Genomic DNA, 16,826 nt, shown 5'->3' with positions numbered 1-16,826 from the left:
AGCAACCTCTGCCGTCGACTGGCCGCCCCGGGGGGGGGGGGGGGGGTGACTGGGATCACTTTAGTTGCGGCAGTTGAGATTCGTAGAGTACAGTGGAGTGTGCAACAGAGCGCACTAAGAGAACACTTTGGAGGGGTGAAGGTTAGTCTTCAACCCTGTCAGGTCGGCATGTGTATCTCTTTGAAGGGAGGACTCATGCTGGGGGGGGGGTTAGGCTGTTCTTGTGTAGAGTACTTGAAGATGTTGTATTTGTAATTGAATGCAGTATAATAACTAGAATTGCAATCAATTTCAGTTTCATACTTAAGAAATATGTTGAATTGGGTTACGTAAGTCAATATTAATAGTGTGCATGATGTTTTCACTTCTGGCATTTTACTGATGGAATAATCGAAAATCTCTCCAAGAACAATACATTTGAAGCATTAAGTTTGTTCAGCGTCAGTAAATATGAGTAAATGTTTAAATAAGTCACCAGACAGCAGTTCAACACAAAATGCCTCCGGCAGTTTGCCTTACTGCCCTGTAATCACTCCTGGATGGTGGTTCGCTTCACGTCTGCGAACTCTTACCTCTTAACGCCATTGACAGATTTGTGAGACGTATCTGCTTTCTTATGCACCCTAACTGACTTCACGTCCCCCTGTTTTATTTGTATGCTCAGGCTAAGCGCGTGATGCCCCCTCTGCAGAAAAACGATAACCCAGAGCTATAAGGGGAAAAGGGGCCCCTCGTATGCCGTTCCTGTATTTCCCCTGTGGTTACCGGCATGGTCAAACCCGACACTGTAGCTTAAAGACGCCGCACAACACGTATAGCTTTGTAAATGCTTTTATTTGTATATGAATGTTTGCAAGCCTCAGATTTTGTAGAATCCAATGAATTATTTTTTTACCGGTGTAAACCTGACCTGATTTTATTTGGAAGCTTGAATTACTGTCAGAATCTTAAGAGTAATATAACAAAATAAAAATAAATACTACAAAAAGTCACTTATTCTATAATTGAGTATTACAACTATATATAGAGAGTCTTTCATGAGCTGTTAACTCCTTTGCCGTCAGAATGCTCACGAGTTATATAACAGCACTGCACATTTTGCATGGTTATGGCTGGTAGTGATCTGGGGGGAAGGAATAACAGTAAACTGATATGTGTCTGTCATGCTTGTACCTTTGGTCAGTTGTTTATTTCTATCTGTGCTATTATGTGCTGTGCTATTTTTAGCATGTTAGGTGGATTACGTAATGTCCAGTCAGTTCCCATTGAATAATGTGGGATCATTTTGAAAGCACTTCCAAAATGAAGGGAATTGTGAATCGTACGACTCCCCCGCCCTCCGCCCCCCTCCCGGGAATGGCACTGTCCATTAAGAACACATTATTGGATGTGGATAAATCCTGGGTGGCGATGTGGTGATATCCTTTGTAGTTGAGTGGCAGGCACAGACGATAAAAGCCTGCTAGTTTATGGACATCCGAGCCAATTAGCTGCAATGGGATCTGTTTTGGGGGGTGTGGCGGAGGGGGTCCAGTAAATACTGGGTCGCCCCTCTAGCCTGGGATTTTCACCATCTCCATTAGTGTGGGTCACAGACAACCAGACCTTTCTCTGCAAGCCAGAGAGCCTGCTGAAGGGACAGAGCCAGTAGTGATTATGCTTGCCTTCGTCACCGGGGAAGGGGCCTGTATCACGAAGTGGGATTTGTTGGGTAGCTAGATAACTTAACTTGTCTTAAGGTAGTCTGGGCTAAATGTAAGAGAATGAAGATAAAGTCCATTTAAACTGGGGTACCTTAAATCCAACAGGTAAATTAGCTAGTCGGCAAAACTCGGCTCATAACACAGGCCCCAGTTCCTGGAAGATGACCATGTTGGGTTGAGGTCTCTCCTCCGGTGTTACACCCTCTGTTCCCACTCACCGCGTCGCCGTGACGACTTAGCGGCTGCCTTCCGAGGTTTTCCATCAGCAAGGTGACCGGCCTGACCCTGCCGTCCCGTCGAGCCTCATTTCTAATTGAAAAAGAGTTTCTGATTTCCAATTGCTGCTTTGTGGGGTTTTCATATTCAGACACACCGAGGCAGGATCAGATTCCCCTTTATGGGTGCGTAGCCTTTCAGGGCTTGGGCTGACTTTCACCTGCTGCTCGGTGCAGATGTGTCACGGGCCGTGGCCTCTGTGTCCCACTGATCTGCTCATCTCCAGCGGGTTTAATGGGGACAGACCTAAACGCCTGTACCTTCACCCAGCCGGTGCCGGTTTAGCTTTCATGACGAGTCGGCACGCTCTCAACGAATGCTGGCCGAGGTGTGACTGTAGCTTCACCGTCGATTTAAAGCCACCGTTTGCGCTGCTGTTTTCGATCCCGCCTCGAAGGGCCGACGTGACACGCTCTTGCAGCCTCGCCGATGGAACCGGGGTGCCCGAATAGCTCAGGAATGCAGAACTTGTGGACTCGTTGCAGAAAAACTGCATGCCTGATTTATGCAGTTAATTGTCCTTAAGGACAGACCAAAAGAATTTGCTTTTGACGGAAGTGTATTTATCTGTGGGATGCTAATTTAACAGCATTCGGGACATCTTATTGATTAAAAAAAATAATAATAATAAATCAGAAACTTCAGTTTTGAATTATTCCTAATTCTCCATAGCCTTCTAAATTATTTAAATCACCCCTATTCCGTATTTTGATTTATCTCTTCTGCTGATTGCCGCTAGGAGTTACTGCGCGCAGTTGAAAATGCTGAGCTCAGAGTTTCAAGGGTCTTAGTTCATTAGTGTCGTTCCTCTATTACAGGTGGCAGTGTGAATATTAGCTCCAATAAACAATGATGTTGCGCAGGCAGTCGATTCTATTTTATGCGAGCTGCGGAGTATATTTAGACTGCTCAGAGAAAGGAAGGGAGGACAGTGGCTCGGGATTCCTGCTCGCGTTATTTGATGTGAGAGCAGTTGCCATGGATTTAGTCCCTGGGGGAGTGGAGGTTGAGGCTGTGACTATATCTGCTAACTCATTTGACACCTGTGGCACACCTAAGGGTCGCTCTCATTGGGGATGGGGATGGAAGGGGGGGGGGGCTCCTGTCCTCTCTTTTAACTCTACAGATTGCTGGCGTCGCAGATGCTGTACAGCGCGCTTAAGACTTCTTACTTTGGCTCGTGTGCAGAATATTTTCTCATTTCGCTTTTGTTTTTTTTTTTTTTTCCTTCCCAACTCCAAATGGCACAGGCTTTTTTTTTTTTGTTTTTTTTTTTGTTTTTTTGATTCTGGGTTGGCTGTGTGTGGGAGATGAAAATACTGCAGTGTCTGAAAAAGCAACACCAGAGCTTCAAGAATCACTCAGGCAAGAGGAGACCATATTTTACCTGGGATGTGCTCGCTGGCCTGGATTTCCATCTTCCACTGTAAAATGGGGAATGCTCTAAGCAATCCCTCCTTTCTTTCTTAAGTATTTTCTTTAAGTAATGCTTTTGCGAGGCATTTGGCTAAGACTGAGCGTCAGAGTTGTGTAATTTAGTCAATAGTGTCACTTGATGCTATCTCTTGACTTGGATGTTTCTCTCAACTGTTTTGGCAAAGGAGGGAAAAAACTGTGACCGTCTCTTATGGCCTGTAGAGTTCTGGTGACTCGGGATAAAAATGTAACTCGTCTTGAAGGCTTCAGGGGACGATGCTTGTGCAGGTAAAAACGAAAAGGCACCGGTGTGTGTGATTAGGTTGCCTTGCTCCTTAATGCCACCGTGTGTTTCGCTTGTGCGGTGATTGTGCTTTTAAGGAGGAGCGCCATCCTCGTGTTCCTCGCCCGTGTGATTAGCGTGCCCTGGAGATCTCATCAGCCCACTGCAGGAACCTGCCTTGCAGACACTTTCCGTCTCTGAAGCTCTGCTGATTTTTTTTTTTTTTCCTTTTTAATTCTCTTGCGCATGAAGAGTTATTTCATCAAAGCGTTTTCTTGGCGCTTCTCAGACTGGTGAAGGGAAGTAGCAGAGACAAGGTGGGGAGAGAGCACTCTCGGAACTTCTCTCTCACTCTCTCTCTCTCTCTCTCTCTCTCTCTCTCTCGCTCTCTCTCTATCTATCTATCTATCTATCCATCTCTCTTTCCTTTCTTCTTCGAGCTGCACAGCAATGAGGGTCTTGCCAGTGAAGCCTCCTCTCTGAAGGAGGAAGACTGGACGAGTGCCGTCCGCTTACTTTGGCGTCGGTCCCTTGGAGTTGTGAAATTTGTGGGAGCATGGTGTAACCTTATCCAGAAACCCCCGCGGCCGCTGCCGGTTCCTGTCCCCACCGCCCCCTGCACACAGAGAGGCACCCCCCCCAACACCCCCTCTACTCCCCCCCCCACACCGCTTCACCTCCCTGCCGACTGGTCGCCCGGCAGCCGCGGCAGCGTGATTTTCATCTCGGTCCCCAAGGGAAGAGCGGCGCGGGATGAACTACATTTTCGGCAACAATGCGCTGTACGCCCGGGCTAGCCGCGTCGCCTCGGGGACCGCCCCCGGCCAAGGCTCGGGACTGGGCTCCGTCCCGGGCTCCGGCCACGGCTCGGCGGGGCCCAAGCTGAAGCAGTGGGCCAAGCGGAGCTCCTCCGAGGAACCGCCCTCCCGCTGGCAGCAGCTACTGACCTTCTTCAGCCGCCGCAGCGCCTTCGCCGACTGCATCTCAGCAGGAGCCTGCCAGGTAGAGCCTGCCGCGGCCGCCCCGCACCGCACCAACCCGCCGTGCGCGTGGGGCCACACACACCCTCTAGCTGCCTCAAGTTTAGCTCTGGCACTTTGTGGGGGATTCCTGTGCTTGTAGGTTTTTGGAGGTAAAGGCGATTCGATTTATGTGGTTGTTGTTGGTGGCACCTGGTGCTTTTAAGGGATTTGTTGGCCTTGCTAGTCTAGGAGAGAAGCATTACCTGAAAGGTTCTATGTTCCGTATATCCTGTCTTTTATCAGAGAGAGCTTTTTTTTTTTTTTTTTTTTTGGATGTCTAGGGTGATGGCAGATCTCTGAGTGACTTGTCTTTTTTTTCTGTTTTGGAAAATTGTCCAGTTTTAAATTCCTTGGGTTTGCGCCATGAAGCTTGTGTGATGTTCTGAAGGCGCCAGGTTAGAACTTGACGTCAGCGGCTCAGTCGCCTTTGTGGGGTTCGAAATGACCCCCCTTCCCACCGGGGCAAACGTCAAGAAAGGCGCGGTTCTGTCCAGTAATTTTGTTACGTAACTTTTACCGAGCGGTTGATTAGCGTGAGCTGTTGGCAACGCGATCGTGAAGTTAAGATTTCCGGTTCTTGAATGTGTTTCTATAGGTGAGCCTTACCCCTCAGCCACTAAGAGGTCCAATAGTAATTAGCCAGTACGCTTCCCAGATTCGTCCCAGGGAGGTAATGAAGAACCGTGAGAACTGACTGGGTCGTCTGTTCTGGGAACGAGTGGGGACATGCGACCAGTACGGCCACGGAGACAGACAGTGACCCCGTCGCAGGAAGGTCTTGTATGTCCTGGTGTTCCTTACTAATGGGGAGAGGTGGCCAGGTCCCGTGTCTCGTCACTGCCTTACGGGAGAGTCCTGGCCGGTGGAGGGGGGATCGCAGGACCCCGCAATCGGAGAGCTGTAAACGTATATGCCCTCTTTGTTGGCCGTCAGTGGTATTGTCCTGCTGCACTTCGATCTGTCTCTGTAGTGGGGTGTTTGTATATGTGGGGGTGGGGGATCTGGTTTCCCTGCATGCTGCCAAGTAGGTATCATTACGTATTGATGGAAGATGATAGATGAGCGAACGAGACCCTTAGTGCCGGACACTGTGGGCTGTCAATACAGCAGGCAGCCAGCCATCTTCACCCCCAACCCGCCCAGAAGTATTTGTAAGTCCAGAGTTGATAAATATTGTATTTTAATCCCTAGAAAGCCACTTTGTTTGGGGGTTCTTTACTCGGTCAGTCTGTGCCTCACATTATGGCCATTGCCCTTTTGCCGCACGTACCCAGTTGTGCTTTTACAATACAAATGATTTTTGAATTAAAAATTCAAGTCCAGTCTCCAGCAGTTTGAAGACGGGCGAAGCTAATCTATTCCCCATTTATGGTGCCAACATTCCATGTGATTGCATGCCGACTTCACACACAGATATTAATATCGTGCTTCAGAGGTATAATCATGTATTTTATGTTTCTCCTACCCCAATAAAGTAAATGTTCATTAAGCGTAATTTTATTTTATTTTTTTTTAAGTGTAGCATAATGACAATAAATGTAGCTTGCAAGTGTTGCGTTTTGCACATTCCTTTAACCAGGATTGAGAACATGGATAGGTTATGTTTTAACACACATAAAGTTGACGCATATTAAAAGCTAATAAGCTAACCATTAGTAGATTGCTGCAGCTGAGGCCTGAATCTGAATTTATGTGTTGGTGCTGTGTTATTGGCAATCACAGTTTTGTTGCTCAGTTTAATGAACAGCCTTGTTCGTTAGTGGTGGAAACAATTAACTTTCCAAACGTCAATAACACCTTAAGTAACAACAGGTTAGTCCAATTGGATTTTTCGAGGCTGTTGTTCATCCCCACTGCTCTGATAAGTGTTTACTGAATGAAGGTCCATTGAATGATGCAGCTGTCCGAGACGTGACAGTCGGAGGTGCTGTAATCGGAGGACCCAGGGAATTTGATCTTCGGTGGTCCCCACTAATGAGGCTGACGTCCGGAATCAGAAGCCTTACCTTGGGACTCGTGTCCTTTCCGGTTTGAGCTGTGGAAGCTGTGAGGAACGCCTCTGGTGCCTTAATGTGAGATTTTCAGGGTGTTTCCTCATATCGCATCGATGACTTCCGGTTAAGTGCCGCCACAGCTGTGCGGTGCTGAATGTGATGTGTGTGTTTTGCGGACGATGCACAGCTTGGAATGCTATGAAGTATCGTCTGTTAAAAAGCAAACCGAGAGGGTTTCCTCATGCTTTTGTCATGTCCTGTTGAGCCTCAGGACGTTTATTGGCAGTTCCTCTCTTTCTCCTCAGCGGTTATTGTTTCCGATTAACTGTACGAAAATGTGTGCATATAAATATATTGGCTGTGAGATCTGTCTGCAAAGTGGGCAAGCATTACTGGAAGATGGAAGACCCGTGTCACTGCAACCTTCTCGTGTTGTCTGTTGAGGCGGATAACTCATTTATGCTGATAAGAGCAGCTAATGGCCCCGTCGGCTCAGGCGGTTTCGGAGAGCTCGGACCCACGATGAAGATTGTAGCCTGTGCCCAAACTATCGGATTCAGTGATGATCAGAGCTGACTCATTCGAGGCTGGAGTGTGTTGGCTTACCGCTGCACGCCCGTGCTTCTGAGGCGCCATAATAAGGGTTCAAATGTCCAGCCAGGTTTTTTTTGGGGGGGACGAATAATGGACTTTTAATGCGATGTGTGCAGTATTTAATTCAACCTGAGGAATAAGCAGAGAATTCGGAGACGGTGCATGGAAAAGAGCCTTCAGTGAATCATCGCTGGAAATAATGCCAACATGACAACTATAAGTTTAAATGTATTGAATCCTCAGCGTCCTCTTCTAACAGTCGATTATACTGTCCAAAGATTCTTGTCCTCTTATAATATTAGAAGAAAGGTACAATCCTGAATATAGGTCCACTCTTGTCTAACCAGTCTTTATACCCACTTGAGCAGAGCTGTACCTAAGAACGTCTGGTGAATTTCTCAGCCGTGACTTGCCCTTGGTTTATCCTCTGCATTCTGCCGTGGCTTTGGGTATAACATTATATATTCTGTTGCTCTGTTTACTTGCTGTACTTGTTACGGTTTAGCTCCCCAACAGGGAATTGCTCTTTCTGCACATTGCCCACTCCTGATCTGAACCGATGCCCTATATGATGCGTCTGTTTCAGCAGTGGCCAACAGAGACCCCTGACAATTAAATTGCTCCCTGATGTACAAGCATTTCTCCTCTGTATCTTGTGAACCTGTGGTGCTTTTAGAGGTTGTGGGAAAGACGCTCCTCTGGAAAGGAAGGATATTGTAACCGGGGGCAGCACTTGATATCAATTTCTTGTAACTTTTGTCAGAAATTTATTTATGAGTCCAGGAGCCTTTGGGGCAAGACTGACACTACGGTTGTTTTTTAAAAAAAATAATAAATAAGAAAAATAAATTGCTAAGGGTGGATTAATTACTGCGACTCTATAGATGACGTTTCTATAGATGGATGGTGTCTCCTTGGGTTTGAAGATTGACTGGAATGGAGAGTGCATCTTGTCTGATTTCAGCAGTGCAGTGATTTTGTAATTATGAATCATAAAACTGTGTTCAGTTCAAATCTCCTCTTAAGAAGTGGAGCGTCGTTGAGCCCTTGTGGTTGGCAATGATTCTTTTGGGGCATCTTTCATATGTGTACTGTTCTCTTATGAACTAGCTATGCAATTGGGACAGGATTTCACAGTGAAGAAAGACAGGTGTTCCAGAAATCACAGATCGTGCTCTTGTGGCTGTTTGGGGATCGCTTCTTCAGTTCTAATATGCCCAATGTTTTGCAGTGAATTCAGAATTCATATTATGTCATTTTGTGCGTTGTCCCCCAACCAGAAGAGTCGTATTCCAGAGCCAGGGTTCCAGACTTGCAATTAAAGGAGCCATTGCTGTAGCTACAGATGTAGAGATTAGTTAGATATCTCTTCCCTCCACTGTATATTAACAGAGCTCAAGAATGCAAAACCAGCCCCAGGAGACCTCAGTAATTCTCTCCTGGACCACGGCCCTTCCTTCCGCTTGTCTGTCTGCCAGGCAGAGGTCAGGATTATACCAGACCTTTGTAGTCCAGTCCTCATGGAAGGAGGACTCTGTCCACAGTGATGTTGCTTGGCTGGGGCCCTTTACAGAGGCTGGTGTAACCGTTACATAGGCCACCTGCTTCTGAAGCACATGCTTTCTTTTGGACTGTGTGCTGTTGAGCCTTCAAGACGATAATAGATAAATGACGCATAAAACTGTGTTGTATGCTGCGTTGTTGTTGTTTAGGAAATAAATGGCCTAATCATTTCAAAATAATTAATATCAGTAATGGTAGCACAAGCCCCAAAGCTATTTGGCCTGTTTTTCACCGAGAAATATCTTCGTGCCTCTGGCTATCCTGGATGGATGACCTTAGCAGGCCCTGACCTAGAAACCTTATTGTTTTCCTGTCCTGCTCCCCGTGGGCGTGGGATTGGACGAGAGATCTTGTTTGTTTCCCAGCTTGTCAGTCACCCTGATGGGTGTCAAACGCTGTTCTCTTTGAAGCCCTGGGTATCATATCGGGAGATCGCTGACGTTCAACTGTGGGACATGTCAAGACTTGTGTTAATTAGAAGTGGCAAGCCCAATAATCCCCCCCCCCCCCCCCCCCCAGGCTTGCGCCATCCTCCTTTGCACACGTCCCTGATTTGAAGCGGCACGCCGTCGGTCGATTGTAAGATAATGAAATGGAGGATACTTGGCGAGTCGTTCACAGCGGCTGCGACCGCGATGCGATGCTGTAAATGCGATTGCCCGGTCACGCGGAGAGACCTCCTGGCTCAGCGGTTACCATGGAGTTGATGCGGAGAGAGTCAGCAGAGATGCAGTTCGTGCGATTTGATCAGTTTGCGTTCCCCAACCCCCCCCCTTGGCGCTACGAGGAACAGCTCATGTCCGGCACCTGTCTACTCGGCCAGCTTTCATGTATAAATCTCTCAACGCGCATGACCCATGCGACCAGATTCTTTTGTGGCTTTTCCTAAGCACTAAGCCACAGCAAGGTCATAATGGATTTCAGAAAATGTCCCTCGACAGAGGCGAAAATGGTATTGGCTCTCATTTTTTGTTGGGCCGGAGATCTGTGAGAGAGAGAGCATACAGGCCAGGGGGGAATGGCGTTTCCCTGCGTGCCGGCCTGCCCGCCACTGACACGGGGCCCGGTGATGGTGTATCCGTGCGCGGTGCAGCTCATCCTAACAATGGGAGGCATCTGCGGGATTATCTCGGCCTTTTAAACAGGATCATTCCGCCAGACTGTGGTCCCCCTGTTAGCCAGTGAAATCCTCTTCTTTCATTGTCAAGGATGATTTGGGAGCAGAAATGTTCACACATGCAGAGAGCTGTGGGGGTGGGGGGTAGGGGGGGGAGGGGTACACGACAAGCTTTCTACTGAGTTCACAAGAGACGTCAGTTTTTGAGGCAAACTCGTCTTTGTTTATAGCTAGAATTCCATTTATTCAAACAGCAGGTTTTTTTTTTTAATCCTACATCATAACTGACAGTGAGCAGGGAGCTAAAAATGTAATAATGTGATAATGTCGTGTGCACGCACGTAATGGTGGTGCGTACTGTGTATTCCTGCTATGCGGTAACAGAAGGTTAGTGGGACATTTCAACGGACACCGTTGCATTTCACTTTATGTAAAGAAAAGAATGTTACAGTAAGAGTAATTCTGTTAAGATCGTCCCCAGTAATCGTTAAATATTCATGTACATTCTGTTAGAAAAAATGTGCTGGGATTATTTCAGCTCCGTACACACATGGGAAGAGCTGCCCTGTGTTCCCTTCTTAATACACGTTCAGGTCGGCTGATCCGACATCCTGAAGGCCTTTTGCACATGTTTTGTGGGATGCCTCATTTTACATGGACGACGCAGTATTATTATTAGTATTAGTTGTAGGAGTATCCGTGGGAGTGGTTGCCTAGCACATGCCCTCAACTAAGTCGGGTTGCACTGCGCGCAGTCGATGCGTGCATGCTTCCCGTGCTCTGATTGGTCCGTCCCTCCTGGGGGCAGCTTGGCACTGCGATCGGTTCTCCTTTAAAAGGTCTCAGATGTTTAATAGATAACTAAATTAGATAGCTAAATTAGACGTCAAATTCTTTTTATTGACTCATTATGAAAAAAGTATAGAATCTTGTTATTTGGGGGGGGGGGGGGGGGTGAGAGAACAAGATGTTAGCTATATGTTGCACGAAAACCCTGCCTGTTCAAAATGTCTGCCGAATAAAGTGGAAGACCACCATGTGTGGTCACATGTCATCTGGAGGGATTGGTGCTCTTCCCAAAGAACTGCAGTGAGACCCCTGTCCCCCATAAGAGTTTTGCTGTCTTCATTTTTGCTGGTTGCTTTCTTTGTGGAGACAAAGTACTGTTGGACTTGCTGTTCGAGTATTGGGCCGTCCTGCTAAATGTAGACGTTTTCCTTTTGGCCCGTGATAAGTATGTGTGATTCAGATATTCCTGCTCCCTTTTCTTGCTTCCATAATAGAATTTTTAGCGCTAGTCGTGGCCAGTGGCCTTCTAGCATACAATAAATGGGTCACTTTGTTTCGTTGCTCCTAGCGGTCGAGATGTGTGGAGTGAATGGAGTATCAGTTTGGAGTGACCAGCCAGCAAGGAGGGACTCTAGAGATAGTGGGATGTCTGAGACTGTCAATAATAAACTTGGTTTGCATTTTTAGTTCCTGTAGATCAGGGGTGTCAAACTCCAGTCCTGGGGGGCCGGAGCCCTGTGTAGCTTAGTTCTTTCCCTTTTCCACCACAAGTGATTCAGCTCAAGGGGGTGAATCAGGTGTGTTAAACGAGGGGAAACCCAAAACTGTGCAGGGCTCTGGCCCCCCAGGACTGGAGTTTGAGACCACTGCTATAGATGAACAACTGTTATTTAGAATTCAGGTCTTGACTAATCATATGATCTTATCTTGGTCGAGAAATCTTTCGATCACACTGAAGTGAGGACTGAAAATCATTTTTGCGATGATTCCAGTCATTATTTGGGAGCAGCTTCTCCAGAACGTGCCAAGTTTATGACCAGCCGCTAGATGAGCTCAGCATATGGAAAAACTACTACAGGAGCTCGTTTTTGACCCAACAGTCTAGCCTCCCTGGCAAGCCGCTTTATTCTTACTCATTTGCTTACTCTTTGCCTAGATCAGCACTCAAGCATTTGAATTGCTGGGTCTGACTGAACACTTCAGTCTGTAGCCTTGCAGCACTATGCCCAGTCAGGACCACCGTGCGTAATTCCTGGCCCTGGGCCCAGTTCAACCGGGCCCTTGTGACGCACAACCAGGAGCGGAGTAACAAATTACTTAATCCGGTGATCGATTAGGCATTTTTTTTCCCCCTTCCAGGACTTAATAACCTATGCATTGATCCAGTGTTTCTGTGTGGCCCCTCCCACCTGGGCCTACCCCCCGTGCTGCCCCCAGGGCCTCTGTCCAGTGCCCCCATGTCATACCGCTGTACACAGCTCTTTATGGCCCCTCACACAGGGAAGGTTCCCCTCCCGGAATAGCCTTGCTCTTCAGGTTACCCGTCACGCCATTTTGCCCGAATGTCCCTTTCCTGACCCCCCCCCCCCCCACCCCCCTTTATGGCTGTGGCTTCCTCGTGGTCTGACCCTGGATCGCGCCAGTTCATGCTCTTTCCTGCTTTCTACTCACTCTCCTCCTTTAGTTCTTTACAATCTCCTTGGGTTTATGAGCTTCCTGTCTCCCCATCGTCCCCCCCCCATGTTACTGTAACACGTATTGACACGCACCCTGCAGCATCATTTTCTCGTCGGCTCCTAGGCTCCCATATTTATTCCATTTGATTTCGTTTTCTCTCTTCTTAATTTAAAAAATATATTTTTGAAAGTGCTGATGGGCTATCTCCCCCCCCCCAGCCTCTCCTCTTCTCCTTCCTTTAAAAGCCCTCCCCTCTCAGCCTCTCAGCTCTATCACTGACGTCTCTCTCTTTATTTTTCTTCCTAACCATCACAGCACACTCTCTCCTCATCTCATCTGCATTGCACCCCCCCCCCACCACTGTATCTGTTTTTAGCCTTTGGAAAGTATGTTGGGTGTCATACAAACAGGAAATGGCATTTATAGGCTGGTGAGAATGCTTATAGAAACCTAAGAGTACCAGAAAGGGAGACCATCTAATTTCTGGTGGCATTATAGACATTGATGTAAAACCTGATAACAGCCTTTTAATGTATGATCTGCCTTAGATACTCAAGCTGGCTTTGAAGACTGGTGCATCACTCATAAAAGTTATATCTGACGGATATTGTATCTGTGTTAAATTTTTTATTTTTTTTATTTTTTTATGCTGGCGATATGGTGACTTGGACAGTTTGTTGATTATCTGACCAGCAGACAAAACTGGAAAAGCAGTACTCACAGACAGCCTGCAGGTGGCAGTGTCTCTGTGTGATGATGGATTAAACAGGCCAGCCACAGCAGGAGATCTCATTATCAGGTTTCTTACATCATATTTTGAGCTATTTTTGCATTTACTGCGCAAATCCATTCAAACAAGTTTAAACGTTGCTTGTATTAACAGAAGTGTATGAGGCAGGATCTCATAGAAGTATAAATGGCAAATAAAGTGGAATTTTCAGCTCTTATGTAACGATTGTAGGCATGGGCTACTGACTGCACTAATAACACTCCGAGGCAACTGGGTATGACAGTCACACTCTTTGCTTAAGGTGAAAACGAGCGTCTAATTCATCCTCATTGTGAAATTCAGCAAAAAGTGATTAACTGTCAAATGCAATTTGGTACATTGTGACAACCATTGCTATCGCTGGGTTAGTTCTTGCAAGTTGAGGGCTAGATTCTCAACATGCTTCTGTATTATATATTTTTATAAAAAAAAAAGACATTTATCATTTTGTCTGCTTTTCCGAACTAGATACACGAAATTGGTCTTAACGTGTGAAATGAATGCTGTGGTAGGCTGAGGAACGAGGATCTGATTCTCACACGATCAAGCAAATCACTTTGATGGTGTAACAAAGAAGTGTCAAAACATGCACACATGGAATCTTGGAAAAATGTGAAACTTTTCCAACATGCGCCAACATTCTGTCGTTCCCAGGCAACACCAAATTGATTATTTGATTTCTTTAGAATGGAATAATAGAATGCAGTCCCTTTGTTAGAAATAAAATTTTAATAGAAGAAACAAAACTATTTCGAACAATTGACAGAAATATAGCCGTTTTCGCTTCGCATAACTTTGCACCTGTCAGCGTGCTGTTATGAAAAACCACCATATTGAAGAAATTAATTGAGGCAGAGTGTCACTCGTTGAGTTGTGAATCAGTGCCCATGTACGGAATGCTGTGAGTTCACATCCCGTAGGTGACACAGTAGTCATATCACTGGTGGACTCTTGAGCAGAGCCCATGACCCTGAGTGACTCTGCTCTCTGATCCTCATTTCTCACTTTGGATAAAAGTGTTTACGAAGTAAGTAAATGTAATGCAAATGTAGCAAAATAAAATGGGCAAGAAAGCATCAGTACGTGTGTAAAAGTGTGTGGGTATAATCGTGGGCGTAAAATACTGAACACCAGTTACAAGAACGAAGTTGGGCTGTTCGCCTTTTATTTTAAGGATAAGGAACCTGGTCATGCTCTTGCACATTAGTTTAATCCAGCATCCTGCAGTTTAAATGGGGGAGCACAGGGCCTCAGGGAGGGTGTGGAAAATGTCCATCCATTGGGTTTGGGGTCCAATCCCACAGCACATCTACAGTAGTGGAGAAGTGGCAGTCCGATGCTGACATAATCCCAAAGGTTCCATGGAGTGCGATAAAATTAATTTTTTTATAGGAAGAAACCGTGTTTTGCAATGGCTGAGCTAGCATAGTAGAAATGTTCCAGACTGAAGTGTGGAAGGTTCCTCAAAGATGGTACGAAGAACTGATTTCTGACTAGAAACCATTTTATTGCGTCGAGTAGATGGTTAGATATATTGTGTGTTTGTTCAGGGTATTTCATTTACATTTTGGAATTCAGATTGAGATATTGAGATCGCCTAAGACATATGAAGCATGGAAAGTTAGCATGGAAAGTTAGCATGGAAAGTTCACATATTCTTAAACTGCCCTTGGTAGTGTGCCTCCATACCTATCTGTTGTTTAAAACATTTTTTGGACATTCCTCCCCTTGTAATGCTTTTGTGCTCTTCACAGTGTTGGGCTCCATTGGATTGTGCCCCCCAGCCTCCTGTGATGGAGCAGATGTAGCAGCTGGTGTGGATGTATCACAGATTGTTCAGCTCCATGAAGAGTCATTCAAGTCTGGAAGGCCTTTGTGCCGTGGGTTTTGCCCGCTCTGCCATGCCGCTGGCTAAACAAGGTTCTTTTTATTCATCGTGCCCAGGCAAGGGAAGGGTCATGACCTTACGGGACCACCTCCCACAGCAGTAAATCTGAAGGGGGTGGGGGAAGGTTCTTCTGAAGTGCTTCCCAATCTACTGCTCATCTGCCCATATGGAACTTGGAGCAGCCCATTGATTAGTCATGCCTGGGAAAGCACTGCGTCCTGTTGTGTCATGCAGTGCTTATTAGAGATTATTGTCAAGACATCTGGGGGTGCTGAGGGGTGAGAGGGAGAGACAGTGCTCCTGTCCAGATGGAGTGAATCATAAAGGGGGGCAACAGGGACGGAGCAGGATTAGTCTGTACTTGGACTGCAGGGAGGGCAGCCTACGGCCGTCCAGCTCTCTTGCCTGAGATGACCGCCTTCCTGCCAAACCCCACACATCGCTGCGGGGCCGCAGAGGGCCATCCCGCTTTGGCCGGCTCTGCTAGGAGGCCCGCCGGGCCAGGGTTGCCCCCGAGCTCCCATAGCTGGTACAGCGCATGTGCCTTCACCGCTTTCTCCAGGAGCAAAGCGCACTTCATCAGTCTGCGGGACAGTCTGCGGGACAGTCTGCGGAAGAGCCCCGCCGATAGCATGACCAGGGTGTCCTTAACGGGCCACTGGAGCTTCAGCGGCTTGTGGGTTCCCCTCCCCGGCGATGAGGTACGGCACGTTTTATGGTGACAGTCTTCATTGTCCTGGATTGTCCTTCATGCTTTCATGCTGGGTGCTCGGAAAAGCCTTATTCCATACTGACAGCGATCTGCCTCATATTTTTGGGTTTATATATATATTTATATATATATTTTTTTTTTGGGTAGATGGTTTGAGTTCTCTGTAGTTTTCTAGGCCATAGCGTTGAGACTGAGACTGGTTCTTCGTGTTGGTATGGTGGATTTCAGGCAGAACATGCGCGTGAGTTTTTTTTTTTGTTTTTGTTTTTATAAGAATGACGTGTTTTGTTCTCAGGGGACGTGGAGCTCTTTTGTTAAAAGATGAGTGTGGTGCCCTCTTTGCACTTTTCATCCTGTGGCTTCGCTGTCTTTGAGCACGTGGGGCTGGGGTGCTCCTCCGTATCACTCCTGGTGGTGTTGAGTGAGAGTGTGCGAACGGCTTCGGGGGGAGGGGACAATATCGCTGGTAGGGGGGCATGTGTATATAAAAGTACTGAAGTTCCTATAGACTAATCGGAAACTTGAGGTTTTCTGATCCATTGCATTGATCCGGTTTTGTTTTAGCACTTTCTGCTGTTTTCATTCCATGCAAGTGCAGGTAATTAGTTAGCATTAGGCTCAAAGATGGAGTGAGCCATTGGTAGCATGACTAATGGAGGTGCAATGGAACAACAATTAGACCCCCCCCCCCCACCACCCAAATGTGACGTGTGACATGTTGGACGCGGTTATAGACTGCTATTAGTGTCTCTGTGGCAGCCCCCACCCCCAGATAAGTGCTCTGAAAGCCTGGACTCTGCAGAGCCCATCCCAGGACATGTGCACTTTGAACAATACAGCTCCCTTAGCCATTGTTCAAATTCCCAGTGAGCATTTAATGTACCAAGACGCCTTAAAACAGCCTCATGCCTGAGCTCTGTGTAAGCGTTGTCCTGCCATCTTTTGGTTGCTCTTTGCATGTATGGGAAATTAACTTTTGATTTGAACTTCGAATGGGCTTTGAGTACCACCAAATATACAGCT

At 46.8% G+C, this 16,826-nt stretch overlaps 1 protein-coding gene across 22 annotated transcripts in view; it reads left to right on the top strand.

Moving 5' to 3' along the window:
* LOC111858807 (discs large homolog 1-like protein) overlaps positions 1-16,826 on the top strand; it is a 116,781-nt gene that overhangs the window by 60,893 nt on the left and 39,062 nt on the right. For 2 of the 22 annotated variants that reach the window (XM_023840922.2, XM_023840919.2), the window contains exon 1: positions 4,343-4,680. The exons of the other annotated variants lie outside the window; for them this stretch is intronic. In XM_023840922.2, coding sequence (XP_023696690.1) covers positions 4,432-4,680 — 249 coding nt within the window. In that variant the 5' untranslated portion in view covers positions 4,343-4,431. Of the gene's footprint in view, positions 1-4,342; positions 4,681-16,826 lie in introns of those variants that run through there. 22 annotated transcript variants of the gene reach the window in all.

Source organism: Paramormyrops kingsleyae, chromosome 21 (assembly GCF_048594095.1).
Source record: "Paramormyrops kingsleyae isolate MSU_618 chromosome 21, PKINGS_0.4, whole genome shotgun sequence".
Taxonomy (NCBI): Eukaryota; Metazoa; Chordata; class Actinopteri; order Osteoglossiformes; family Mormyridae; genus Paramormyrops; species Paramormyrops kingsleyae.
Note: the sequence above shows the minus strand (reverse complement) of the source record. Positions and strands in the feature narration are given on the sequence as shown.